Consider the following 25,142-nt stretch of genomic DNA (forward strand, 5'->3'; position numbering starts at 1 on the left):
CTGATGCTTAGGCTTCTGCTAAGCCTCAGCCTTTCTATATTGTTTCCTCAACCTGCAGCAAAGGCACCCACACCACCCACCACATCTCACAGTCACTTGGAGTGTCTGCTCAAATATCACCTCCATGGACAGGCCTTCCCTCCTTAGAGTTTCTATCTAAACAGCAGCCAATCAGTGTTAATCAGATTTTAGGGACCACCTCAAAAGTGCTAACAAACCTGCCTCCTTTTTCTTGGAGAAGCAATCAGCATCACCTACCCTGTACCCTGGGTCCCCCAACACACACACACACATACACACACTCAATAATCCCTCCGTTGCCAGAAGGGAAGGCAAACACATGGATTATTCTTCCTACTGAACAAGCCCCACCCTCCCAAGACCACCAGCCCTGCCTTTAGGATTTCTCCAGTTCTTCCCTGGAATGAGTCTGAGGTCCACTCTATCTCTGAGGGGATTTTAGCAAGGCAGTGGGCATCCAAATGTACAAGATACTTCGGATCAAACACTGGCAGGGGTCACTTGGGGGCACTGTTGCCCAACCAAGGAGTTGGGACATTTGGTCATGAAGTCACGCTCTTTCTCATTTTCCCTTTGCCTGTTTTCCATTGTGGAGGCTGGAGGCAGACTGAATTCCATTGAGAAGCCAGAGAAAGAAGTAGGCTGTCAAGGAGGCTACTGCATGTGCTGGACTCTCTTCCTGAACAGGATCGCTATTAAGCTGTAGAAAGACTGGTGTTCCCCACCCTTCAAGGGCCACCGGCTTCCCAGCTAGTCACATTCTAGGAAAGCTCAGAACAGTGACACCTGTCATTTGACATGCCCATCAATCTCTGCCTTTACTTGTTCCTTCAACCCATCACAAGATGGCAACACTTCAGACAGTCTACCCCAAGAGTATTTCATCTGGGGGATAAGGACTAATGTTTTAACTCAAAAGCGGTCCAGATTCCAGGGGAACCTGGATAAAAGTTTAATAAGGTAAATAGGACTCAAGGATTTCAGGAAGCAAGGTTACGGATGCTATCCGAGATGAAGTAGGGGACAGGACAGATGCTTAGGAACATTGGCTGGAACACCTAGCAAACATTACAAATGAACGGGAAAGACCAATGACAGCTGGGTAAAATACAGCAACTCCGAGTACATCTGCAATCTTTCGGCAGTTCAGTTGCTCTCATAACCGCGCTATTAGCCTCAACAACCTCGGAAGGACCGGGTATCTCCGAGCTTCCCCTTCTCGAGGCAGATTCGACCCCTGCAACAAGTGGGCCGGCGCACGCCCACCGCATGCGGCCCGCTCCCCTGGGGCGCTCGCCCGGCTCTAGCTTTCAGCAACCCGGCCCCAAAGGCCTAAAAATAGGCTCGGCGTGGCGGCCAGCGCCCCGGCGGCCGGTAGAAGGGCCAGGCCGGGGCCGCCGGCGTCCCCACCTCGAGGCCGGCCCTTCCAGGTGATCCTGCTTGCGGGAGGCGGGGGCGGCCGCCGAGCGATCCCGCCGCGCTCCGGGGCTCGGGACAGGCGCCCCAGGGAACCGGTTCCCCACCCCCACCCGGCCCCGCCGCAGCTGCTCCGCCCGCCCTTCACGGTGAGAGCAGAAGGAAGGGCACGGAGACGGAAGCAGGAACGGGGGCTTGGGCAGAGGGCCCAGGCGCCGCCAGGCTGCCCCCCACGACAGCGTCCCGGGTTCCCGGCCGCAGCTCCGGCCTCGGGGACGGCGGGGCAGCGGCTGACGCAGGAAGCGGCACGCCCGACTGCAGCCAGCCTGTAACTTTGCGGCAGTCTTCGTCCTGCCAGGAACTCCCCCGGGGCTGCGGGGCGGGAAGGAGGCGCGGGGAGGCAGCGCAGGACGCGGAGCCGGAGGTCCGGGGGGCGGTGGGCGGCGCGGCGCGTACCTGTCATGGTGCTGCCGGGAGGGGCTGGGCGGCCGTCGCTGCCGCAGGTTGCTGGCTGGGAGAAGCCGGGTGCCGGGAGGGAGCGCGGCCAGGGAGAGGCGCGGCGGGAGCGGAGCGTGGGCCGCGAGCGCTCTTATAGCGGCCGTCACGTGGCCGCGCACGCTCCTGGCGCCCGCAGGCAACCTCCCCGCTGAGCGGCCGGCGGGGGCGGCCGACCCGGGTCCTCTCCCAGCCCCTCCACCCTCGGGGCTGGGCTCGGGTCTAGCTCCCGAGGGGCACCTGCCCGGGACATCGCGCCTCCGCTTCCCACCCCCTAAACCGGGGATTTGGAACAGAACTTTGGGGGCAGAGCGTGACATAAGCAGGACAAACTCCTGAAGAAGAGTTAGAGAACCCTAAAAAACAAAACCCCAGATCATTTTAGTGACAATAATTCACTCGAACTGTTTGAAATAAACAAAGTTTAAATTTCACTCTTTGCACCTAGAATTACAAATCAGCCTCTGGAAACAGTTTTTAGTATTCTCATAATGGTCTTGTGGCTTTGACTGAGAAACGAAATGAATCTTCGCTATATTATTTAGATTCTTGGAGCCCTCTGCATCCATTAGATAGGGTTTCGTTTACTCCTTACACCGACTCCATGAAGTAGGTGTTATAGCCTCATTTTACAGATGAAGAAACTGAGTTACAGAAAGGTTAAATTACTTGCCTGTGGCCGTATCATCAAGTGGAGAAGGTAGGCAGTTTGGTTTACAGAACTGACCTTCCTACAAGTAAGGCCATGGCATCCCTGGTACGTTGGTGCCCTAAAAAGGTTAGCAAATTATGGTAACTGTGGTTGGGTAATATAGTTGTTTAGGTTAATCTGTTTCACAAATCATGAAAAGTTGAATTTGTCATTTTGCTAGGAAGTTGAGAAATAACTCTCTTGTGATCACACCCTTCTCCTCTCCCCATCCCCTCCACCCAGCCCAAACATACCAGGAAAGGAACAGGTAGTACAGTTCTCTGCGAACAACAGTTGTTCGGTAAATGCTGAATGGAAGCCAAATAGGAAATTGACAACATCAGTTCAAAAGATGAAATAGATGCATAAGAATAAGTGTTTTATTGCAAAGGTGGTATTCCTATTCTTAAACCCATTATCTCAGTTTCCTCAAGTGTAGGCCTGGACTGCCTACTTTAGAATTGCTTAAGGCACTTGTTAAAACGTTAATTTTTGGTCCTAAGTCCGGACCTCCTGAATCAGAATCTTAAGGGTGGAACCCAAGAATCAGCATCTTAATTATCATTCTCCAGGAAACTCTCTTGATCCCTTCCCCTTCCCCCCAACCCCATCTTGGCATGGAGACCAATTCACTTGGGAAGACCTCCTGGTTACTTGGCTTTATAAACTTCCTTTGTAGGAAGTGGAAATATCGGAGCAAAGGTACAATGGAGGGGTTTTCATGTATTCAAACCCTGTGGGGTTAGAAGAGTTGACACTCTTTAAGGAAAATGAAGACTGTGGTTGAATTGTACCTCCCTGGGAGAGGGAAAACAGTGGTGCTCCAGGTCTCAATTGCTTCTTTCCATACTGATAAGTGGGCCTGAAAGAGTAAAGTTTCTTTCACTCAGGAACCCTCCTGCCCTTGATGGTTCTATTACCACCTGTTGCTTCAGAGCAAACTGTCCAGGCTGGGTTTTCACAAAGGGTGATGCTGTACTCAAAAGGTCAAAGCCAGGAGGAAGATCTGGGGACAACTAGAACAGTAGGGAAAATTTCCTTAGGAAAAAGCTCCTCTCTGCTCCATCCTCCAGGATGTTTAAGTAGGAGTGGTCACCACAGCCTTCTTCCCTGTGTTTCGTGCACATTTACAATAAGAGAACATTGATAGCTTTTACCACCTTAATCAAAAAGGGACATTTTGAGGTTGCTACAATGTTGTCTCAATTGAGATTACTAATAGTGACGCACTGCCCAGTTTTCCTGAGGCTGTTTTACACTGAGTTTTGGTTAGGTATGAGAGCAAGGCCTCTCAAACTTTAATGTGCACACAGATTGTCTGGGGATCTTGTTAAAATGCAGATTCTGACTCAGTAGTTTGGAATGGATCTCCCTGGCAATGTCCAGGTGGTGGACCAATTTTGCATAGCAAGGTGATTGAATATTCTGGATTGTAAGGATTTAGACATAGTGGAAAGACATACAATGTTGTAATAGGACAAATGTTTGAGAATTTAATTTATTAACTTTTTTCCTGTGAAATTTGTGTAGCAGAATTTCTAAATCCTAAAAGAAAGATTTAAATAAGATCAAAAAGAAAAGCTACATGGGTACTACCAACTTAGTATTATCATAACTATTAACCATTTAAACCTATGCTAAATGTGTATATTTAGCATGGTTGGTCCAAAATTCATTTTTAGTTGGCTTTGGAATGCATGATGTAATTTTTTGGCAGGATCCTTACCTTCCCAATTATGTTTTGTTTAAGATAATGCTGAAATCAGTTTGCATTCCCTTGAGCACACACACTAATTGATGGTGGGAGCCACTGACCTAGAAATATATTCCAGAGCAGAGGGCAACCTGCTGGCCTAAGACAAACAGTACCCACAGACAGTCCATGAAATAGATATACCACATCTGCCCAGACACAGTAACTAACTTGTTAACTAACTACATAAAATTTTGCCCTTAATTGGTAACACACAGAATCTGTACCTGGAATTGTTGCCAGCGACCACAGCCCTAATTCCAAGTGAAAGCTTATTCAAGAAATATTATCCTTGGAGGCCCAAAGTTGTTCATACTTCACTTGAAAGCTGGAGTCTCCAACTCCCCAAGTTGTAAGGGTCTGTTGACTAGTTATAATGCCTTAAAAAAAGCAACAACAACTTTATTACGATATAATTCACATATCATAAAATTCAGCCATTTAAAGTATACAATTAGATGGTTTTGAGGATATTTACAGAATTGTGCAAATATCATCACAATCTAACTTTAGAACATTTCATCACACAAAAAGAAAACTATACCCATAAGCAGTCCTCCTCAGTCTCTCTTTCCCTCATCCCTCAGTAACTACTAATCTTTCTGTCTCTATGGATTTGTCTAGAAAGATTTGCCTATATGTGGTCTTTTGTAACTTTCTTTCATTTACTACCATAATGTTTTATGGTTCTTCCACATTAGGGCATGTATTGGTGTTTCCTTCCTTTTTATTGCCAAATAATATTTCACTATATGGATATATGACATTTTAGTTACCATTTCATGAATAAACATGTGGATGAATATTTGGGTAGTTTCCACTTTTTAGCTATTGTGAATAATGCTGCTATGAACATTTGTGTCCAAGTTTTTGCTTGACACACATATATATTTTTTTAAATAGATAGATAGATAGATAGATAGATAGATCGATAGATCTCCTCCTGGATATATACCAACCATAGAATTGCTGGATCATATGGTAATTCTATGTTTAATATTTTAAGATGGCTAGATTGTTTTCCAAAATGTCTGCCCCATTTGGCATTCCCACTAGTATGAGAGTTTCTTAGCCAAAGTTGTTGTTTTTTTTTTTTTAAGATTGTATTTATTTATTTGAGAGAGAATGAGAGATAGAGAGCACGAGAGGGAAGAGGGTCAGAGGGAGAAGCAGACTCCCCGCTGAGCAGGGAGCCCAATGTGGGACTCGATCCCGGGACTCCAGGATCATGACCTGAGCCGAAGGCAGTCGCTTAACCAACTGAGCCACCCAGGCGCCCGTTGTGTTTTATTATAGGTATCCTAATGGGTTTGGAGTAGCATCTCATTGTGGATTTGATTTGTATTTCCCTAATGACTTGTGATGTTGAGCATTTTTTCATGCGCTTATTGTCCATTTGCATATCTTCTTTGGAGAAATGACTATTAAAACACTTCACCCACTTTTAAATTGAGTTGGTTTTTTATTATTGAGTTATAAGAGTTCTTTATATATTCTGGATACAAGCCCTTATCAGATATATGATTTATGATTTTTATTTATTTTTTAAAAATTTTTAAAAGATTTTATTTATTTATTTGAGAGAGAGAGAGAGCGAGCATGAGTAGGGGGAGGGGCAAAGGGAAGGGGAGAAACAGACTCCCTGCTGAGCAGGGAGCCGGAGGACCCTGGGATCATGACCTGAGCCCAAGGCAGACACTTGACCAACTGAGCTACGCAGGCAGGCACCCCTGCTTATGGGTATAGTTTTCTTTTTTGGGTGATGAAATCTTCTGAAGTTAGATTGTGATGATATTTGCACAATTCTGTGAATATACTCAAAACCATCTAATTGTATACTTTAAATGGCTGAATTTTATGATATGTGAATTATGCAGGCACCCCACATATATATATATAAAATTTGTAATATATTCTCCTATTCTGTGGGTTGACTTTTTACTTTTTTGATAGTATTTTTTGTAGCATAAAATTTTAAATTTCTACACAGTCCAATTTATTTATTTTTCTTTTTTGCTTGTGCTTTTGGTATCATGTCTAGGAAACCATCGCCTAACCCGCAGTCATGAAGATTTGCTCTTATGTTTTCTTCTAAGAGATTTATAGTTTTAGCTCTTAAATTTAGGTCTATAATCCACTTTGTGTTAATTTTTGTGTGTCATGTGAAGTGGAAGTCTAGCTTCTTTCTTTGGCATGTGGATATTGAATTGTCCCAGCACCGTTTCTTGGCACCTTTGATGAAAATCACTTGACCATCAATGTGACAGTTCTAGGTCTGGACTCATTCTATTCCATTGATCTATATGTCTATCCTAATGCTAATTCTACATTGCCTTGATTTCTGCAGCTTTGTAGTAAGTTTGGAATTAAGAAGAGTGAGTTCTTAATTTTTGTTCTTTTTCAAAGTTGTTTTGGCTATTCTGGGTCCCTTGCATTTCCATATGAATTTTAGGATCAGTTTATTAATTTCTGCAATAAAGAAAGGTGGGATTTTGATTGAGATTGCATGGAATTTTTAGATCAATTTGGGGAGAATTGACAACTTAAAAACTTAAACTTGATCCATGAACATGAGATGTCTTCTCATTTACTTAGATCTTCCTTAATTTCTTTCAACAATGCCTAGTAGTACATTACCTTTTAAAACACATAACAAAATTCAAACCAACTAAGTCTGTTAGCTGCATAACCCCAAAGGCATGACACCTGATTTTCTTTTTTTTCCCTATAATTTTCATCTTTAATTATTTTTAAAATTTTTTATTTAAATTCAATTTAATTAACATATACTGTATATTAGTTTCAAAGGTAGAATTCAGTGATTTCATCAGTTGCATGCAACACCCAGTGCTCATTACATCAAGTGCCCTCCTTAATGCCCATCCCCCAGTTACCCCATCCTGCCACCCCTCTCCCCTCCAGTAACCCTCAGTTTGTTCCCTATAGTTAAGAGTCTCTTATGGTTTGCCTCCCTTTCTGTTTTCCTCTTATTTTATTGTTCCTTCCCTTCCCCTATGTTCATCTGTTTTGTTTCTTAAATTCCACATATGAGTGAAATCATATGGTATTTGTCTTTCCCTGACTGACTTATTTCGCTCAGCATAATACCCTGTAGTTCCATCCACATCGTTGCAAATAGTAAGATTTCATTCTTTTTGATGGCTAAGTAGTATTCCATTGTATATATATATACCACATCCTCTTTATCCACTCATCTGTCGATGGACATCTGGGCTCTTTCCATAGTTTGGCTATTGTGGACATTGCTGCTATAAACATCGGGGTGCACGTACCCCTTCGGATCCCTACATTTGTGTCTTTGGGGTAAATACCCAGTAGTGCAATTGCTGGGTCATAGGGTAGCTCTATTTTTAACATTTTGAGGAACCTCCATACTGTTATCCAGAGTGGCTGTACCAGTTTGCTTTCCCACCAACAGACACCTGATTTTCATATCTAGTAGGTGCTCTAGATTTATATTCTTGACTAAAATGGGATTATCATTGACTTTCATACAAGGAACAACACTGTTTTGCTCCATCACAAGACAACCTTTACAAACTTCACTTTGGCATTATCATTAGTAATAGCTATCACTTACTTGATGCTAGACTTCTTATACATATTAAATCATTTAGCCTTCCCAACAATCAAATGAGGTAGATAGTCTCTAATCCTCACTATCAAAGGGAGACACAGAGTTTACCCAATGTTATACAGCTAGTAATTTGTGGAGGTGCTTCCCCAGTCTGTACAATAACCAGTGCTTGGTTATATGTGCAGGTTGTGTACTATTCAAAAGCTGCGAAGGGAGATGTGTGCAATGATAAGTCACTTCCCTGCCACTTTTTCCCTCCAGCCACCATGTTTCCCTGCACAGAGTGGCATTATGTTCTCAGTGTTTTCTGTGGATCTAAGGATGCCACAGAAAACTGACTGTTTTATTGATGATATTTGCTGTGTCACACAATTTCTTCTTGCAGAGGATCCACGTGAAAATTTTCACCCTAGTCTTAGTATTAGAAAGAATGCTACGTCTCCTTAGTACTTAGTTTTTTCTTTATCTTATAGGCATTTTGAATCTTATATCAATACATGCTTCCCCCTTTTTTGGTCCACTTAGAAACTTATGGCAAAATCTGCAGCTACTTCTAGTCGTTATTTAGCCTCTCTACCCTGCATTTACTTGCATTACTTACTCTCATTATTAGGCTTGCCTTATTTATGAAGTTGCGTGAGATCCTTTGGAAGTAGGGGAGGCATGTGGAATTAATTATTAAATAATTAAATTATCAGAGGTTTCTAGTGGGAGTAGAGCACAGAAAATGAAATTTCAGCTCAATTTGGGTGACTCTGGAGGTTTTTGTAGTGGTTTGTCAGTAAAATGAAGATTCCATAAATTAGAGAGGCAGGGTTACAGATCCAGACATCAGAATAACCTTCTGTAATTAGTTTAAGATTAGTTAAAAAGACAAGTCATTGCCTGATCTTTCAATCTTACTTTTATTATTTATTCTACCAGTAACACACTAACAACATGATGGTGGCCAAAAAGCAGAAATAAAGTTGTCTAGGACCTCTAACCCTGAACACTTCGAATATATATATATATATCACCTTTCAAACTTTAGTGACCATATTTGTTATCTTTTAGTTTGTGGATTAAATCATTTAAATTAGTGAGTTATAAGACTAAAAATTAAGAGAATCTTTTTGGCAGTTATTTTTTCTTTAAAATCAGCTTTATTGTAGCATAATCTATATACAATAAAATGCTTTTAGAAGTGTACAACCTTGGTCCCTGGCCAACACAGCTCTGATTTCTGAGCATATAGATTTGCCTTTTGTAGAATTTTATGCAAATGCAATCATACAGTATGCAGTCTTTTGTGTCTGGCTTCTTTTAGCATAAGGCTTTTGAGGTTTATTCATGTTGTTGAGTATCAATGGTTCATTCCTTTTTATTGCTGAGTAGAATTCTTTACCATGCATATACCAACATATATTTATCCATTCACCAGAAGATGGATATTTGAGTTGCTTCTCCTTTGGGTTTTATGAATAAAGCTGCCATGAATATTCAAATGAGAGGAGCAGGATTACTGGATTATATAGTATGGTATGTTAAAGTTTATAAGAATGGCAGTTGACTTTCAAAGTTCATTGCAAAAACTTGATGAGATCATGAAGAATGTAAGTTATTGTTTTTATATAAAATTGATTATGTCCTAAGATGATCTGATGTCCATTCATAGTACGCTTAGAGAGAAGGGGACACAAGTCCCCACACATATTACAGGAGAATGACTTTCCTTTAGCACGCCAGTGCCATCTGCTTCTAACTGTCCAGCATGTGTACACTCAGGGTTTCATTTGAGGATTAGAAAAGATGACCCTAAGATTCATTACGATTCAGAGTCTTAGTGATCTGTGGACTGCAGGCTTTTACCTGAAGAGAGAACACCACTGTCACCAAACGTCTAGATCACAACATATATTATAGAAAATACTCTCTTGTGGATTGTATCATCTGAGCCTCAAAACAGCCCATCAGCTCATCTAGCCTATCAGGTCACCTACATGATATTTTCACAAGACCACTGGGATTCAAGCAATAATTTTATTCTTTTTTAAAAAAAGCATTCAACTTCCGGGTTAAACAACAAACAACAACAGCAACAACAAAACTAAAGGCTGTCACAGGTGTCCCCGCACAGCCCTGAGCCCGCTTACATTACTGAACTACAGCCAGTCCCTCAGGATCATCACATCTCTGAGCCCGATCCCAGCCCTGAACCTCCAAAGTGAGTGTGAGGTTGAGGGGTGTCTATTGAACCCAGTGTTTGAAAACAAAAAAGTGTTTTTATTTTTCTTTTCCACCAGGTGAAAAGGCTTTCTTTGGTTCGTGCAGAATTACTTTCCCTATATTACAGATGATATAACTGAAACTCAGAGAAGTTAGAGAATTGTTCAAGGTCATTTGACTAGAGGGTGGCATGTCTGGGTCTTCTTAAACTGCGCTGCCTCCCTGGAATTTGAGTGGGAATCGGAGTATTCCTCAGGATTCAGGACCTCAGGGACACTCATTGCCAATTCTGGTAGTCAGTATGTCAATAATCTCTCCCCGTCTGCTTCTCCTTTTGACACAGAGGAGATGGAGGAATGAATGAGGCATTGGATTTTTGAAGAAGAATCTCTAAGAATGTTGGAAGCAGCCTGAGAGAGGTTCTAGTCCACAAGCAGGCAGAGAGAGTCAAGAGTTCAAGTGGAAAAGAGCCAAGAAGTCTCCAAGGTCCTAAAAGAGCTGCTGTCAAAGGACATACGTACTTCACTCCTGGTAATTCCTAAGCGGCTTCTAGAATAGATCCTATCGCTTACCCTCATTCCAGGGAGGGGTCATTGGAACAAAAGCTTAATGATTTCTTGGAGTGTCCTAAACTCCTAAAATATCTTTACTTGTCTGAAATTCCTTTTACAGAGGACAAAATATTTCACCCATAATTAGAAAGAAAAAATAAGTTCTGGTTGAAGAAGAGACATTATTTGAAGAGCTAATTTTATGAGGCATGGTGAGAATAGATACTACATATATAATCTCATTTAATCTTTTCAACAGCCCTGTGCAGGAGATATTATTAGCTCCATTTTGCACACAAAATGATGAGACTGAGAGGATAAGAAACCATTTACCTTTGATGTGTGAATATGCCTTTTATGAGCCAGTAAATAGATTCTGTGTCCGGGGCTATTTTTGTCGTATGTGAATACGGTTTGTGGGTACAGCTTTGCTCGAAATGATTACTGAAGACTTTTGAAAACAAACTTCTTTTTTAAAAAAATAACCAAACTTTATTAAGATAAAGCAACATGCTTTCAGAAGATCCATTCATTGACGTATGGCTATTTTGCACACAGAGCAATTATAGTAACATGTAATTCTTAGAACCATGAATACCTAGTGCTTTTGTGGTCATTTATAAATTAAAGAGGTGTTTATGTAGAAATAGAAATTTACTCAGTCCTGGTACTTAAATTTTTTAAGGGCTATTTCAGGTTTTTTTCCAAATATATATTTTAAGCATTATTTTATTTTATTATTTTTAAAGATTTTGTTTATTTATTTGAGAGAGACAGAGGGAGTGACAAAGATAGCGAGAGAGAGTGTGAGCAGGGAGGAGAGGGAGAAGCAGGCTCTCTGCTGAGTAGGGAGCCCCACACAAGGGGCTGGATCCCAGGACCCTGGGATCCTGACCTGAGCTGAAGGCAGATGCTTAACCGACTGAGCCACCCAGGCGCCCCTTAAGCATTTTTTTTTTTAAAGTAAGGCAAGAACAAGAGACTTTTTATCATTCCACATGAATCAATATAGCCCTCGAGCTTTAAAATACTTCCTCAACTTCTGTTTTGTGTTACATGGCTCTTGAACATATGTTTCTGGCGGCTTTCACTTTTGCTTCTGATGAACTTTGAACTTCTTTATTTTTGGTTGTTTTTTTGTTTTGTTTTCAGTTTTGTTTTTGTTTTTTTTTGGTATGGTAACTAGATAAATCTTTGGTTCCCAAAGTATTTCAGGTTTTGTTCTGTTGGATGATTGAGATAATTTTTTATTTGGACTTAGACAGCTTAAAAAATGTACTGAAGTACCCACCACGTTAAATTTCACTGGCAAGTATGTAGGGATGATCGTCTGCTGACCTCTATATTCCAGAAAGAGATTTGCAATCAATAGCTCAAGGGCTGGTGGGTAAGCCAAATCTGTGCAGTGTGGACTGACCTTGAGCTGAAGATTTTTCACTGCCAGTTTGCATCAGGAAAACCCCCTCCAGGAGCCGAGTATCTTCCTTGAATACTACAGAGTTGCAAGCTGTTTGCCAGAATTTGATACTCCACCATTCTATGCCAAACAGGGTGCTACAGCCCAAACATTTTGGTCATGGTACATCATTGGGACACACCCAGCTTCTGGCCTGGCCAAAAGCTTAAGAGTGGTGATAGCATCTAACCTTGCTAGGCCTATCAAAAAATCAACATGTGAGCTCTTTGGCAGGTTCTGCTGGTGTCAGCTGAGGGCAGCCCTTTCTGGAGGCAAGTGGGTTATCCCAAAGGAAGGAGAGGTGGAGCTGCCCTGCTACCTGCTAGAATGAAATTCAAGAAAGTCTGTGACCACTGTATGTGACTCTCATAAAGGCATGTCTATAAGAAAGGTCCTAACCACCTGAGGGATAAGCAGAACAGTTTGTATCAAAACATATCGGTAGCAGGAATTTGACAGATCTCCTGGACAAATTGATTCTGAGAGAAATAGCATTTGTCCAGAAAAGTGCTTGGATGTTTTTGTTTTTTGTTTTTGTTTTGTTTTGTTTTGTTTTGAGGTCAGGAGAAAAATTCCTTAAAGGTCCAGAAGCCCTGCCACTAGCAGTTCCCAAAGAATATGCTCAGCTGGCGAGGACCGCTGGGTGTTTCCAGCATGCCCACAACAAAGCACAATATGTGCCTGCCTGCAGAAACTTTTGGATTAGAGGCTTAAAAGTTAAGACCTTAAACAGTAGATAAATAATCAAGACTGATAGCTGATGTTTAAGGTAAAGTTTAAATAAGAGAAAAAATGGTGGAGGTTCATTTAGGAATCCACATTCTTTTAAGATTTGATTTTTCTCTTTTGGAGATTTCACAAGGTTTTCCTTGTACTTTTTTTTTTTATTGGTTTCAAGAAGATTGAAAATTGGGTCCAAATTTTTAGGGTTAGAATAAACAGGCCATTGTGTGATGGTCTCAGTTAAAAAAAAATATAAAAAGAGTTAACTGTTTGAGGCAGTATTTCAATACTAAGTTGTCGGGTTTTTTTAACTGACTGTAAGAAAGGGATAGAATAGACCATTTTCATGTATTTTAAATTATGTTATTTAATTTTTTGAATAAGTAACTTTTCAATGGTTCAAAAATAAGTATAAAAAGGTCTATGGTGAAAAGTCTTCCTCCAACTCCCGTCCTACTCTCCACCAGTAACAATTTCGTGCATAAGAAATGAACATATAGGTAATCCTATATATTTTATGTAAAGGGAACATCCTATACATCTTGTTATGTAGGATCTTGTTTTTTTTTTTAATTAACAAACTTTATTTTTTAGAGCGGTTTTAGGGTCATAGCAAAACTGAACAGAAAATACAGAGTTCCCATATACCCGTGTCCTCACACACCCACAACCTTTCCCCAAGAACATCGCACACCACGGTGCCACAGTTGTTATAATCAGGAAACCTGTACTGACACATCATCATCATCCAAAGTCCACAGTTTCCCTTAGGCTTCAGTGTTGGTGTGTTTTACATTCTATGGGTTTGGGCATACGTGTGACGACAAGCATCCAGCATGGCAATATTGTACAGAATAGTTTCAGTGCTCTGAAGTTCCTCTGTGTCTGCTATTCATCCCTCCTTTCTCCTAACCCTGGCAACCTCTAATCTTTCAGATTGGCTTCTTTCACTCAGTAGTATGCTTTTAAGGCTCCTTCACATCATTCCATGGCTTCATAGCTCATTTCCTTTTAGTGCTGAGTAATATTCCATTGTGTACCACAGATTATGTGTCCATTCATCTCCTGAAGGACATCTTGGCTGCTCCCAAGTTTCGGCCATGATGAATAAAGCTGTGGTAAACATCCACGTGCTAGATTTTGTGTAGACATAAATTTTCAGTTCCGTTGGGTAAATGCCAAAGAGCATAACTGCTGGGTCATATGGTAAGAATATGTTTAGTGTTGTAGAATTTGCCAAACTGTCTTCCAAAGTGTATGTACCATTTTGCATCACCACTACGAATGTCGTTGACATGCTCACCAGCATTTGCTGTGGTCGGTGTTCTAAATTTTCGTCATTCTAATAGATATGTAATGGTATCTCATTGTTGTTTTAATTTGCATTTCCCTGATGACCTATGATGTGGAACATCTTTCTGTATGCTTTCCATTTGTATATCTTCTTTGGTGAGGGATCTGTTAAGGCCTTTGTCCTATTTATTAATTGGATTGTTTGTTTTCTTATTGTTTACTTTCAAGCATTCTTTGTATATTTTGGATAACAGTCCTTTATCAAATATGTCTTTCCCAAATACTTTCTTCCAGTCTGTGGCTTATCTTTTCATTCTCTTGACAGTGTCTTTCACAGAGTGGAAAATTTTAATTTTAATGAAGTCCAGTTTATCAATTCTTTCTTTCACAAACTGTGCTTTGGTGTTGTATTTAAAAAGTTATTGCCAAACCCAAGGTCATCCAAATTTTCTCCTATGTTATTATCTTCTAGGAGTTTTATAGTTTGGTGTTTTGTATTTAGGTCCATGTGATCCATTTTGAGTTAATGTTTGAGAAAAGTGTAAAGTCTGTGTCTAGAATAATTGTTTTGCATGTGGATGTTCTGTTGATGTGGCACCAATTGCAGCAAAGACAGATTTTTTCCATTGTAGGACCTTTGTCCCTTTGTCAAAGATAAATTGATTATATTTGTGTGGGTCTATTTCTGGACTTTTCTATTCCATTTATCTAATAGTCTATTCTTTTGCAATACCACACTGCCTTGAATACTGTAACTTAATAGTAAGTCTTAAAGCCAGGTAGTGTCAGTCCTGCAACTCTGTTCTTCTTTAATCTTGAGTTTGTTATCTGGATCTTTTGCCTTTCCATGTAAACTTTATAACCAGTTAGCCAACATCCACAAAGTAACTTGGGATTTTGGCTGGATCGTGTTGAATCTATAAATCAGGTTGGGAAGAATTGACATCTTGACAATACTGAGTCTTCTTACCCATGAACATGGAATACCTCTCCATCTATGTAGTTCTTCTTTGATATCTTTCACCAGAATTTTGTAGTTAGCCTCATATAAATCTTGTACATCTTTGTTAGATTTATTTCATTTTGGGGGGTACAGAAGTAAATAGAGATGTGTTTTAAGCAAATTCCCTCGTTAATTGATGGTATATAGGAATGTGATCAACTTTTGTATATTAACCTTGTATCCTGCAGCTTTGTTATGATTGCTTATTAGTTCCAGGAATATTTTTTTTGCCAATTGTTTCAAATTTTCTATATAGATGATCATGTCATCTGTGAACAAAGACAGTTTTCTTTCTTTCTTTCTTCTCAATCTGTATACCTCTTATTTCCTTTTACTGTCTTTTTGCATTAGCTAGGATTTCCAGTGCGATGTTGAAAAGCAGTGGTAAGAGGGGACATCTTTATCTTCTTTCTGATTTTAGTGGGAAAGCTTCAAGTTTCTCACGACTAAGTATGATGTTAGGTGGTTGTTGTTGGTTGTTTTTTATAGTGGTTTGTTTTCAAGTTGAGGAAGTTCTCTATTCCTAGTTTGCTGAGGGTACCTTGCTTTCTTTTTTTTAACAATAAAGTTTGGAGAGCTTTCTATTATGTATATTAAGAGCTGCCTTATTACCTTCATTATTACCTACAGCTGCATAGTACTCCATTGCATGGATATACTATTTAACTGGATCTTTCTTGATGGGAATTAAGTTATTTCCACATCTTTTGTTAGCATCAGTAATGCTGCAGTGGCTACCTTTATAAGTATACCATTTTGCATGTTTAAAAATTCCTAAAAGTTGAAATAGTGAATAAAAGCATATATATGCATCTATTACTTTAATTACTAAATTTTACTCTATAGAGATTGTATAAATTTATACTCATGTCAGGAATATAGGAAATATTTGGGAGAAGTTGTATTTCAGTGTGGTTTTGATTTGCGTTTCTCTTACTATGAGTGAAGTTTACCATATCTTCTCTTTTTATTTTTTTATTTTAAAAAATTATTTTTTATTTTTTTTTAAAGATTTTATTTATTTATTTGACAGAGAGAGAGAGAGAGACAGCGAAGGGGGGAACACAAGCAGGGGGAGTAGGAGAGGGAGAAGCAGGCTTCCCACGGAGCAGGGAGCCTGATGCGGGGCTCGATCCCAGGACTCTGGGAGCATGACCTGAGCCGAAGGCAGACGCTTAACGACTGAGCTACCCAGGCGCCCCTTAAAAAAAAATTTTTTTAAAGATTTTATTTATTTATTTATTTGAGAGAGAGAGAGAGCATGAGCATGAGTGGGGGGGTGTGGGAGGGACAGAGGGAGAGGGAGAAGCAGACTCCCCGCTGAGCAGGGAGCCCCAAGTGGGGCTTGATCCCAGGACGCTAAGATCACAACTTAAGCCAAAGGCAGACACTTAACCAACGGTCTCTTTTTAAATTTATAATCATTTCTATTTTTTTCTTTCCATATCCTTTGCCTTTTTTTTTTAATTGAACTATTGGCCTTTTTCTTAGTGAAGTTTAGTAGCTTTTTGCGTATTATGGAGATTATCCATTTGTCTGATATGAATTACAATTGTGTGTATGTATGTAGACTATTTTAACACAGAGTAGATTCTCTGCTCCAGAGGTGTTCAAACATATGATCACTGGGTAAGATTATATAGCAGGTTTTCTTGGATTAGATCTCTGGACCATATGATTAAAAAAGAAAAGATTTATTTATTTATTTTAGAGAGAGAGAGTGCACGCACATGAGCGAGCATGAGTGGGGGAGGGGAGGGGGAAGAGAGAGCAGATTCCCCTCTAAGCGTAGAGCCCAATGTGGGGCTTGATCCCAGGACCCTGGAATCATGACCTGAGCCGAAACCCAGAGTCAACCACTTAACTGACTGAGCCACCCGCCACCCCAGTACCATGTGATTTTTAAAGTACATTCCTATTCTCAGCTTTTATGATTCACTGGTCACACATTTCCTTATTTAGACTAAAAAACCTAGGTTTGGTTAACTATGTACTCTCCACATAAAGCAGTTTGCTTTCACATGGTCTACTCAGCATCTCCTTAGAAGACAGGGCCTGAACACTTGGCAATCACACATTTGTCAAGTACCCAGTGACCCACATCTCTGCACCATTTTCCTTAGGAAGAAGGAAGCAGCTGTAGCCTATCACCTTTGAGTACTTTGGCTAGCAGCCTGGCATCTTGGGAATTTATCCCACATGCATTTCAGAGGTATTCAGACACTTTTAGAAGAAAGCAAAGTCACTAAAGGCAACCGAGAACATTAAAGAATTATGCATCTTGTGTAATTTTACTGTAAGAAACAAAGCCAGTTTCTGCTCAGCACTTAATATAAGATGAACTGAAAACTGCAAAGAAACATGTTTAAAGCTAATTAATAAATTTGTATAATATTTTTGTCAAATCACTCACAGCACACGTTTTACAGGCAGCTTGAAAACATTTTGCATACTAGAAAGATGAAAGCATTTGATATTTGTTTCCTGGAGGTGGGGGGAGAAGAAGAGTCCCAGGTCTTTGGAGTCCCCAGAAGATGATTCTGCGTATATTGCACATAGTTACCAACTGCTTGAAATCAGCAAGGCCTCATTTGGGACTTTGGACATGTCAAGAAACAGTATGGGGCTGATTGAAGTGAATTGCAATGAGAGGTCAGCAATTGTTGAGGTTTTTTTGTTCAAGTGCTATTTTTTTACTTTTCAAGTTTAACAGCAAGACCTCACTAACTTAGAGAACTTAAAGGCAGACATTTTTGTAAAAGGGATGAAGTTAGTTTAGGTCATATCAGTTTGGTACTTCATTTTTCCCCCTTTTTTTTGAAAAGTTTTCTTTTTCTCAACTCTTTCCTAATTAGCTTCTGATCCCAATAACTCTGTCCTTCACTTTTTCCCCTTTATATTTTATTCTTCCCTATCTCTGGCAGGTCTAATCAAAGGAATATGTTCTTTACTTTCTTTTTTATCTTTCCTTGAGGGCACATCCCTTGTGTTTATGGACAACCTGACATTGTTCAAGAAGGATGAGGTCTGGATTTAAAAATGGTGCTAGATGCAGCAAAGTGCACAATTGTGACCACAATCCTTGACTGGGAGGTGGTGTTAGGAGAGGCCAGGAATGAACTTGGTTATTCTGGGCATTTGTCATGGCTTATGTGAAGGCTGATCAGGTCATAGATAGAAGCTGATGCTCTGGGAAACTGTGGACAAGCCAGGCCCTGCTAGGATTCATGCAAATCAAGTAACTGTTGGACCCACTATATTTGGCCAGCCATGAAGAACACCCCAAAACATCCCACCTGTTAGGCACCAGGTAGACACAGTCAATCTTCTCTTTCGGTGACACAATGAAGAGAGTGGATGAGAAGGAAGGGGGAGGGATACAGAGAGAGAGAGAAAGAAAGAGAGAGAGCTTAAAAAGCAGAAGCATTACTTTTGTCACCAAAGTTATAAGACCCCCAGGGTGAATTCACAATAATAACAGGGAGGAGAAAGTTCAAATGGATAGATCCCATGCACAGCATTAAAAATGGAGCTTGAGCATATGCAAACAGCATGTTGACTGCAGATCTGAGGTGATAGTGAAGCACAGGCTCCGGGGTGAGAAATAAGCTTGTGCTGAGAAACCGTCTGGGAAAACTCTTAGACTAATTTGAATTGAACCAAGCTGAGACCTTAAGCATTTCTTTCCAGTGAGATCCAAGCCAGACAATGACACGAGCTGATGTTCAGTTGTGAGGATGCCCATGTGTCCTCGTCTAACAGCTGTCTCGGTAAGTCCATGCTGCTCCTGAAAGCTGGATAATTAACTGCCGTTTGCTTTGAAGTCCAAGGGAAGCTGCTTCCTACTGTGGTACATTTACAAGTCCTACAACTGCCATGTCGAATGTTCAGTGTCTCAACTGCATCAGTCCCACTAACTCCTTTAGATGTTCAGGTTTCTCAAAGGTATTCAAATCCCTGAAGCTGCTATGTGAGGTCTTTCAAGATAGATGTTTGAAAAAAAATATGATTTATTTTTAAATCATTAGATTATTAAATAAGTTTGCCAAAAACATGACTCTAAGTCATGGATGCTTATAGTTTATTGTATTTTATTGTTTTAACTGAGGGAGAGCCGTTTTCAAAGTGGTCAGATTTGGAGGAGTGGATATAGAATTGTTAAATCTATAGAATTGTCCAGGTAGTAGAGTCATGCTAAGAAACATGAAGAAGAATATGTTAATGATTTTTTTTTAAAAAAGCTTAACAAGGGGACCAATTTCACTTCTCTCTACTTTAGAAGTTTCAAAATAGGCGTTGGAGGGGGCATACTTATAAAAATATCCAGACTTAGGTTCAGAACGAGCATAAGTTTAAATAGCATAGGTATGTGTCAAAGGTAACAGGGAAAAAAAAGCACAACCGACTAAACAATTTGAGTTCCCTGTGTCCCACATATATCTCTGTCTCAACGGGACAGTGGATCTCTGTAAAGGACTTTGGTTTCTAGGACTTTCTTCATCATTCAAGCCAAAGTGAATATAGTTTTATTTTGAGCCTGCTGTAAAGGGAAAATCATTAACATGATATTTTTAAAGATAATGTTTCATAGCATAAATTTGAAATGGATTACTAAGACTCTTGGTGAGATTACTTTAGTTGATTCTCCATACATTGCATTGTAGTAAGAAAAATGCCAGCATTTTCATGCTGAGATTATTTGGTAGGGTTAGCAAAGGGTAATTGCCAGTTTGAGTTTATCTTTGTAGTAAAAATCAAATGTGGACTGCACTGAGACAGAAATTCAGGACTTAACCTGTCCTATGGAAATCATCTGCACTTAGCAAAGCTTCATGGTTATTTTTCTCTTAAATTTATGTTGTTTTGCCTTTAGGGAGTTGATGGAAAGGCATTTGTGAGTGTTTTTGTGGATAAAGTTAAAATTGTTTCATTAAATGTTAATGGACTTAATAGTCCAGTTAAAAAGAGCCCCTATATTAGCCTGTATTCAGCACTTAATGCTGACATGGCTTATGTTCAGGAATTGCATTTGAGCCCACAGAGCCGAACATCATATGTGAGCATAGGTTAGTAACGGGTTTTGTTCTTTTGCTATAAGGAACTCACCATTCTGTTTATAAATGACTCTGGTTTTTAACAAAACAACTATTTCAGATAAACCAATTGGTTTATTTTGGCCCAAAGAAAGATTTGGACATCTATTTGAGCATTAGGAACACAGCATGGCTCACTGGGTTCAACAGTTGAATAGAACATGAGTTATATAAAATTCCATAATACGTCTCAAACTTTCTTTAGCACCTTCACTATAAAGTGAGCTAACAATACTATTGGGAGGAATTAATGATTTTCAAGTATTTTGCAAATGTGCAAGAGGTTTTTGTTGATTGGTTTTTTGGAAAGGGAACTATTAGACTATAGTAAAGATGTATCTTGAAAAATGCATTCGTTTTTGGCTGGTGTAAGACATTCAAATTTGTGCCATTCCTTCGGATTAGATGAGAATAAATATTTTTTTGTAGTTTGAGCAGTTAAAGGTATATTATGTAGAGAGATCAAGAGATACAGGCTCAGCTTAGCTCACATTTCCACATGACCTTCCTTACTCTTGTCTTCAGGAATCACCAAATCATGTGGCTTTGGATACATTGTTGTTAGCTCTTTTGAAATCAAACAACACTCATGTTAATGTATCTATGAACATTTGGAAATAGAAATAGTTCATTCCACATGTGGTTATGAACCATATGGACTACATAGAGGCTGAGAACATGACAATACATGAGGGTCTCTATTTCCTCCTCCTGTTTTATAAAATGGTAAGGAGTTCAATGAGATCACAAGATAACATGAAATGAAAGCTTAAAGAACTTCCATTCATTCATTTAGCAAGGATTTTTGAGTACCATTTTCTTTTTCCACCAAAAGAATTTAAAATCTGCTCAAAATTCTATAACCATCTTTAGCTGCAATAATTCTAGTGTTAGAGGTATGAATTCATACAAAAGGACTCAGAATAGGCAATATATGCAAAATGATGATAGAGGTGGCAAGACTAGACATAAAGAGCTTGAGACCAACCAACATGACCTTGAGGAAACAACTGTGTGTTTAGTGTCCTCAGCAAATGAGGGACGGGCTGATAACTTGAGAGGCTCCTTCTCACTCTACAACTCTATGGATGACAACAAAAATCACTGTCATTAATTATCCCAGTACAACAGGGGAGACTGGCGCTCTGGGTCCTCCCAGGGGCATGAACTCTTCTAAAATTCTCTCTTGTTTTTAGCTGCTTTGAATGTATATCATTTATCATTGTGTATTTGAGTGCTTTGAAAGTTTCTAGGCACTCGATGAATGCAAGGCATATTTATTTATTAAAAGACCGTATCTCTTCAGGATATCAAACACAATTCATGGATAAGTTTCTAAGTTCAAGTCTCCACTTTGAACTTCTTTTAGAGACAAATGGGGGAAATCAGGAAGCTGATAGAAGGAAGATGACACACGATTAAAAATTAGCCAAGGCAAGCCTGCATAGATATTCATCTATTTCTTGAATTTTATACAGTTAAGTTACCTTTAGGAAATCATGATAAAGCTGTTGCCTTCAAGACCAGAGAATGCTTGGTCCTTCAAGAGTTTTTACATGTTAACTCGATAGTTTCATCAATATCGAGAACCATAAAGCCAGTCAGATGTGGGAACACAACAGAACAAAATAATAGCTAACGTTTATTTCTTACTTTTGCTGGGTACTTTTCTAAGCTTTTTACATATGTTAACCCATTTAATCCTCACAGCAATTCTCAGGTAGGTACTGTTATTATTCTTCCTTCATGGATGAGGAGATCAAGGTACAGAGAGGGTCGAGTGACTCACCTAATATCGCTTAAATTGTAAATGGCAAGGTGATTTGAACTGATGCAGTCCGTTTTTATGGCCTATGCTTTGTGTCCACAATAATCTAGCCGCCTCTCAACAGGACTACTGATTTGTCATATTTACAATGACAGGCACCAGTAGCTAGTAACGAAGAGTTTTCATCCAGCATTTAGTCCAAGCCCTGCTGGGCTGGAGAAAGGGCCAACTAAGGCCCTTAGGCACCGGAGGCAAGGGTCTAAGGCCCACGGTACTTTTAGGGGCCCAAGGAAAGTTTTAAACTTCTTTCAAAATCAGGAGGAAAAAATGAATACTAGGGGCGCCTGGGTGGCTCAGTCGTTGGTTGTCTGCCTTCGGCTCAGGTCGTGATTCCAGGGCCCTGGGATCGAGTCCCACATCGGGCTCCCTGCTCAGTGGGAAGCCTGCTTCTCCCTCTCCCACTCCCCCTGCTTGTGCTCCCTCCCTTGCTGTGTTTCTCTCTGTCAAATAAAATCTTTAAAAAATATATATATTAAAAAAAAAGAAAAAATGAATACTAATCCAGCCTGGCTCATATTTGTCTTTATACTGGCATAGCCATAATTGATATATTTTTCAATGTGCCTGGGAATATCCTAAGGTGGGCCTGGACAAGGGGTAGAGCAGAGGTGGAGAAGCTGTGGCCAAAGCCGCTGCTCAGAAACCCCTCCGGAGGCTCGTTGTGTGGCCCCTTCCTTCCCTGCACAGGTCGGTGTGCAGGCAAGCTGCCGCAGAACCCTCCTTTGGCAGAGCCGCTTGGCTCACCCTCGGACCTTCAGATTCTCTCGAAAGCCCCGCCCCTCCTTCAAGCCTCGGTTAACAGGTGGCTGCCGGCTCTACCCTCACTTCTCCCGTGCACCGTACTGAGACCCGCGTGCGGACACGGTTCACCGCGGGCGTGCGGGTGCGTTTGGTCTCGTCCGTGCAGTGTTGTATCAAGCCAGAGTTAGCGGTCAACGTCAAAAAGGGGCGCGGGGCGGGGGGGCTTCGCATAAAGATGTGGCTTCTTGGCATCTTTGGAAAGGTCAGAAGGCTTGGTAGCGGCTCCACGCAGCTGGGTTCACTGGAGCTGTTTGCTTCAGTCCCCTCTTAGCCCTGCCTGGCCCGGGAAACCAGGAATTTCAACCTTTGCCCTCAGAGATACATGACAGCTTCAAGTATTAGCTTTCCTCGAAACTCCTGCAGGTTCACAGAGAAGGAAGAAAGCTGTGCAAATTAGCTAATAATAAAGGAATTCCAGGCTTTAGCTAGTGGGAGGACCTGGAGGGTCCCTGGGCCTCTGCATCCCACAGCAGGTAAGGCCTCTACCTAATGTCACTACCAGCCAGTCTCTTCCGGAGCCTCCCCATGGACGGCGTCACTACAGCTGCAGGCTCTCCAGGAATAAAGGGAAGAGGAAAGGCAAAGTTAATGATTTGCCAGGGAAACCCTCCCATCCACCTACACACCCACCCTTTCCCTTCAAGTGCTTCATCTTGCTGAAACCAGGTGAAATACGAATTGAGTACAGAATTCTGGCATCTCTTATTTTTAACTTAATTATGATTATTATGATTTTGAAAGATAGGACTTCAAAGACCCTGGCAGGTGTGAACTTCAAAGACCACACGGAAAATACCATCCAGACAGTTCAGTTCTGTTGGGCAATGTTCTGCAAGGCCATCAGGCATTCAAAGGTGGAAAGAATTTCTACTTGAGTTTCTTGTTGGAAACCTTGCTACTTAAGAATGAGATTTTATATTTTCTCCATCACAATGCAAGATTTATAAACTTTGCCTATGTTTTTATTGGCACCCATGTGAGCTTTCTGTGTGGGAAAAATATTGCTGCCATTCAGCCTTTGACATTGGTATTGAGGACTGAAGAAACGTATCTTCTCACTTTTATAAAGCTCTTCAGACCTGTTAGCATTACCTACTAGAAGTCCATGTAGGTGTGCATAGTTTTTACATTTGGTTCAATCACATTGGTAGCATTTCCCTAGAGAATTTGTAGTTACATATACTCAGTGCTTAACACAAATATGGGAGCTATCTGATTACTTAGTTACTGAATATAGGGGGTGAACAAAATGAAGTTTTTGTGATCATGCTGCTGAGCTTCCCTTCCTTCATATTACTAGGAAGATGACCTTGCTTTGAATAGCCGCTTTTGTCTGCAGAAAAAGGATGGCTTCATTGATACAATATGATCATTTTATTTTATTTTTCTTACCCAATTCAGTGTCCAACAACCCATGACTTTTTCTTTGTTAGTATTTATTGTCCACTTATAATATAAAATACGGCTTGTACATATATGGCACTCAAATGATGTAAATAATGTAGAAGACATGGTTCCTACCCTCAATGAATTTAGTATAATTGGGGGGCTAGGACTAAAGAAGAAAGCTATGGGCCCATATACTGCTGTATATTAAGCAGCAAATTGGAGATATACTTCTGACTTAGTGTGCTGGCTGTTCAAGACAGGAGGCAATCCTTTTTGGGATGGGCTACTCAGAGTAGGTTAAAGTGGGTCACAGGCTGGGCTTCAAGGCTTGAAAGTGAGGACCCCCGAGTATATGGCATGATGGGTGGAGGTCACTGGAGTTGGGAAAGCGGGAACAGAGATACAGAAAGATGGAGTTTAGGCCAGAATGAGGCAGGGATGGAGGAGCGGCATGCTAAGGAGCTTCTGTTTTATCCTATAGGTAATGCTAAGCCATTTTTATGCAAGGGAGGAAGAGACATGATGAAAGCAGTGCTCTAGGAGGATTAATCTAGAAGCTTAGAGTAAAGTGATTAGAGCAATAGATGCTGCTGCATGAGTTTGGAAGGCCAGTTAGGAGGCTCTTCAATAATCCAGGCATAAAGTGAGTGGAACCTGAATTCGGGGGAGAGATCAGAGAGAAGCAGGGGGAGGGTGATTTTAGAGAGTCATCCTTTAGAAAAGATAACCAAGGGATGCCTGGGTGGCTCAGCTGGTTAAGCATCTGTCTTCAGCTCAGGTCATGATCCCAGGGTCCTGGGATGGAGTCCACATCAGGCTCCTT

The 25,142-nt window shown here is 40.6% G+C and overlaps 1 protein-coding gene across 3 annotated transcripts in view; it reads right to left on the minus strand.

Annotated features, from left to right (window-relative positions):
- The window catches only part of GYG1 (glycogenin 1), a 37,322-nt gene extending 34,646 nt beyond the window's left edge, over window positions 1–2,676 (minus strand). For 2 of the 3 annotated variants that reach the window (XM_088025851.1, XM_028103057.2), the window contains exon 1: window positions 1,894–2,011. In XM_088025851.1, coding sequence (XP_087881977.1) covers window positions 1,894–1,900 — 7 coding nt within the window. In that variant the 5' untranslated portion in view covers window positions 1,901–2,011. Of the gene's footprint in view, window positions 1–1,893; window positions 2,012–2,605 lie in introns of those variants that run through there. The other variant, XM_088025849.1, reaches the window with a different exon arrangement.
- Between the last annotated feature and the right edge of the window lie 22,466 nt (window positions 2,677–25,142).

The sequence above is a fragment of the Eumetopias jubatus genome, unplaced genomic scaffold (assembly GCF_037043125.1).
Source record: "Eumetopias jubatus isolate StellerSeaLion01/CBP00866 unplaced genomic scaffold, mEumJub1_p1.0 scaffold_1, whole genome shotgun sequence".
Taxonomy (NCBI): domain Eukaryota; kingdom Metazoa; phylum Chordata; class Mammalia; order Carnivora; family Otariidae; genus Eumetopias; species Eumetopias jubatus.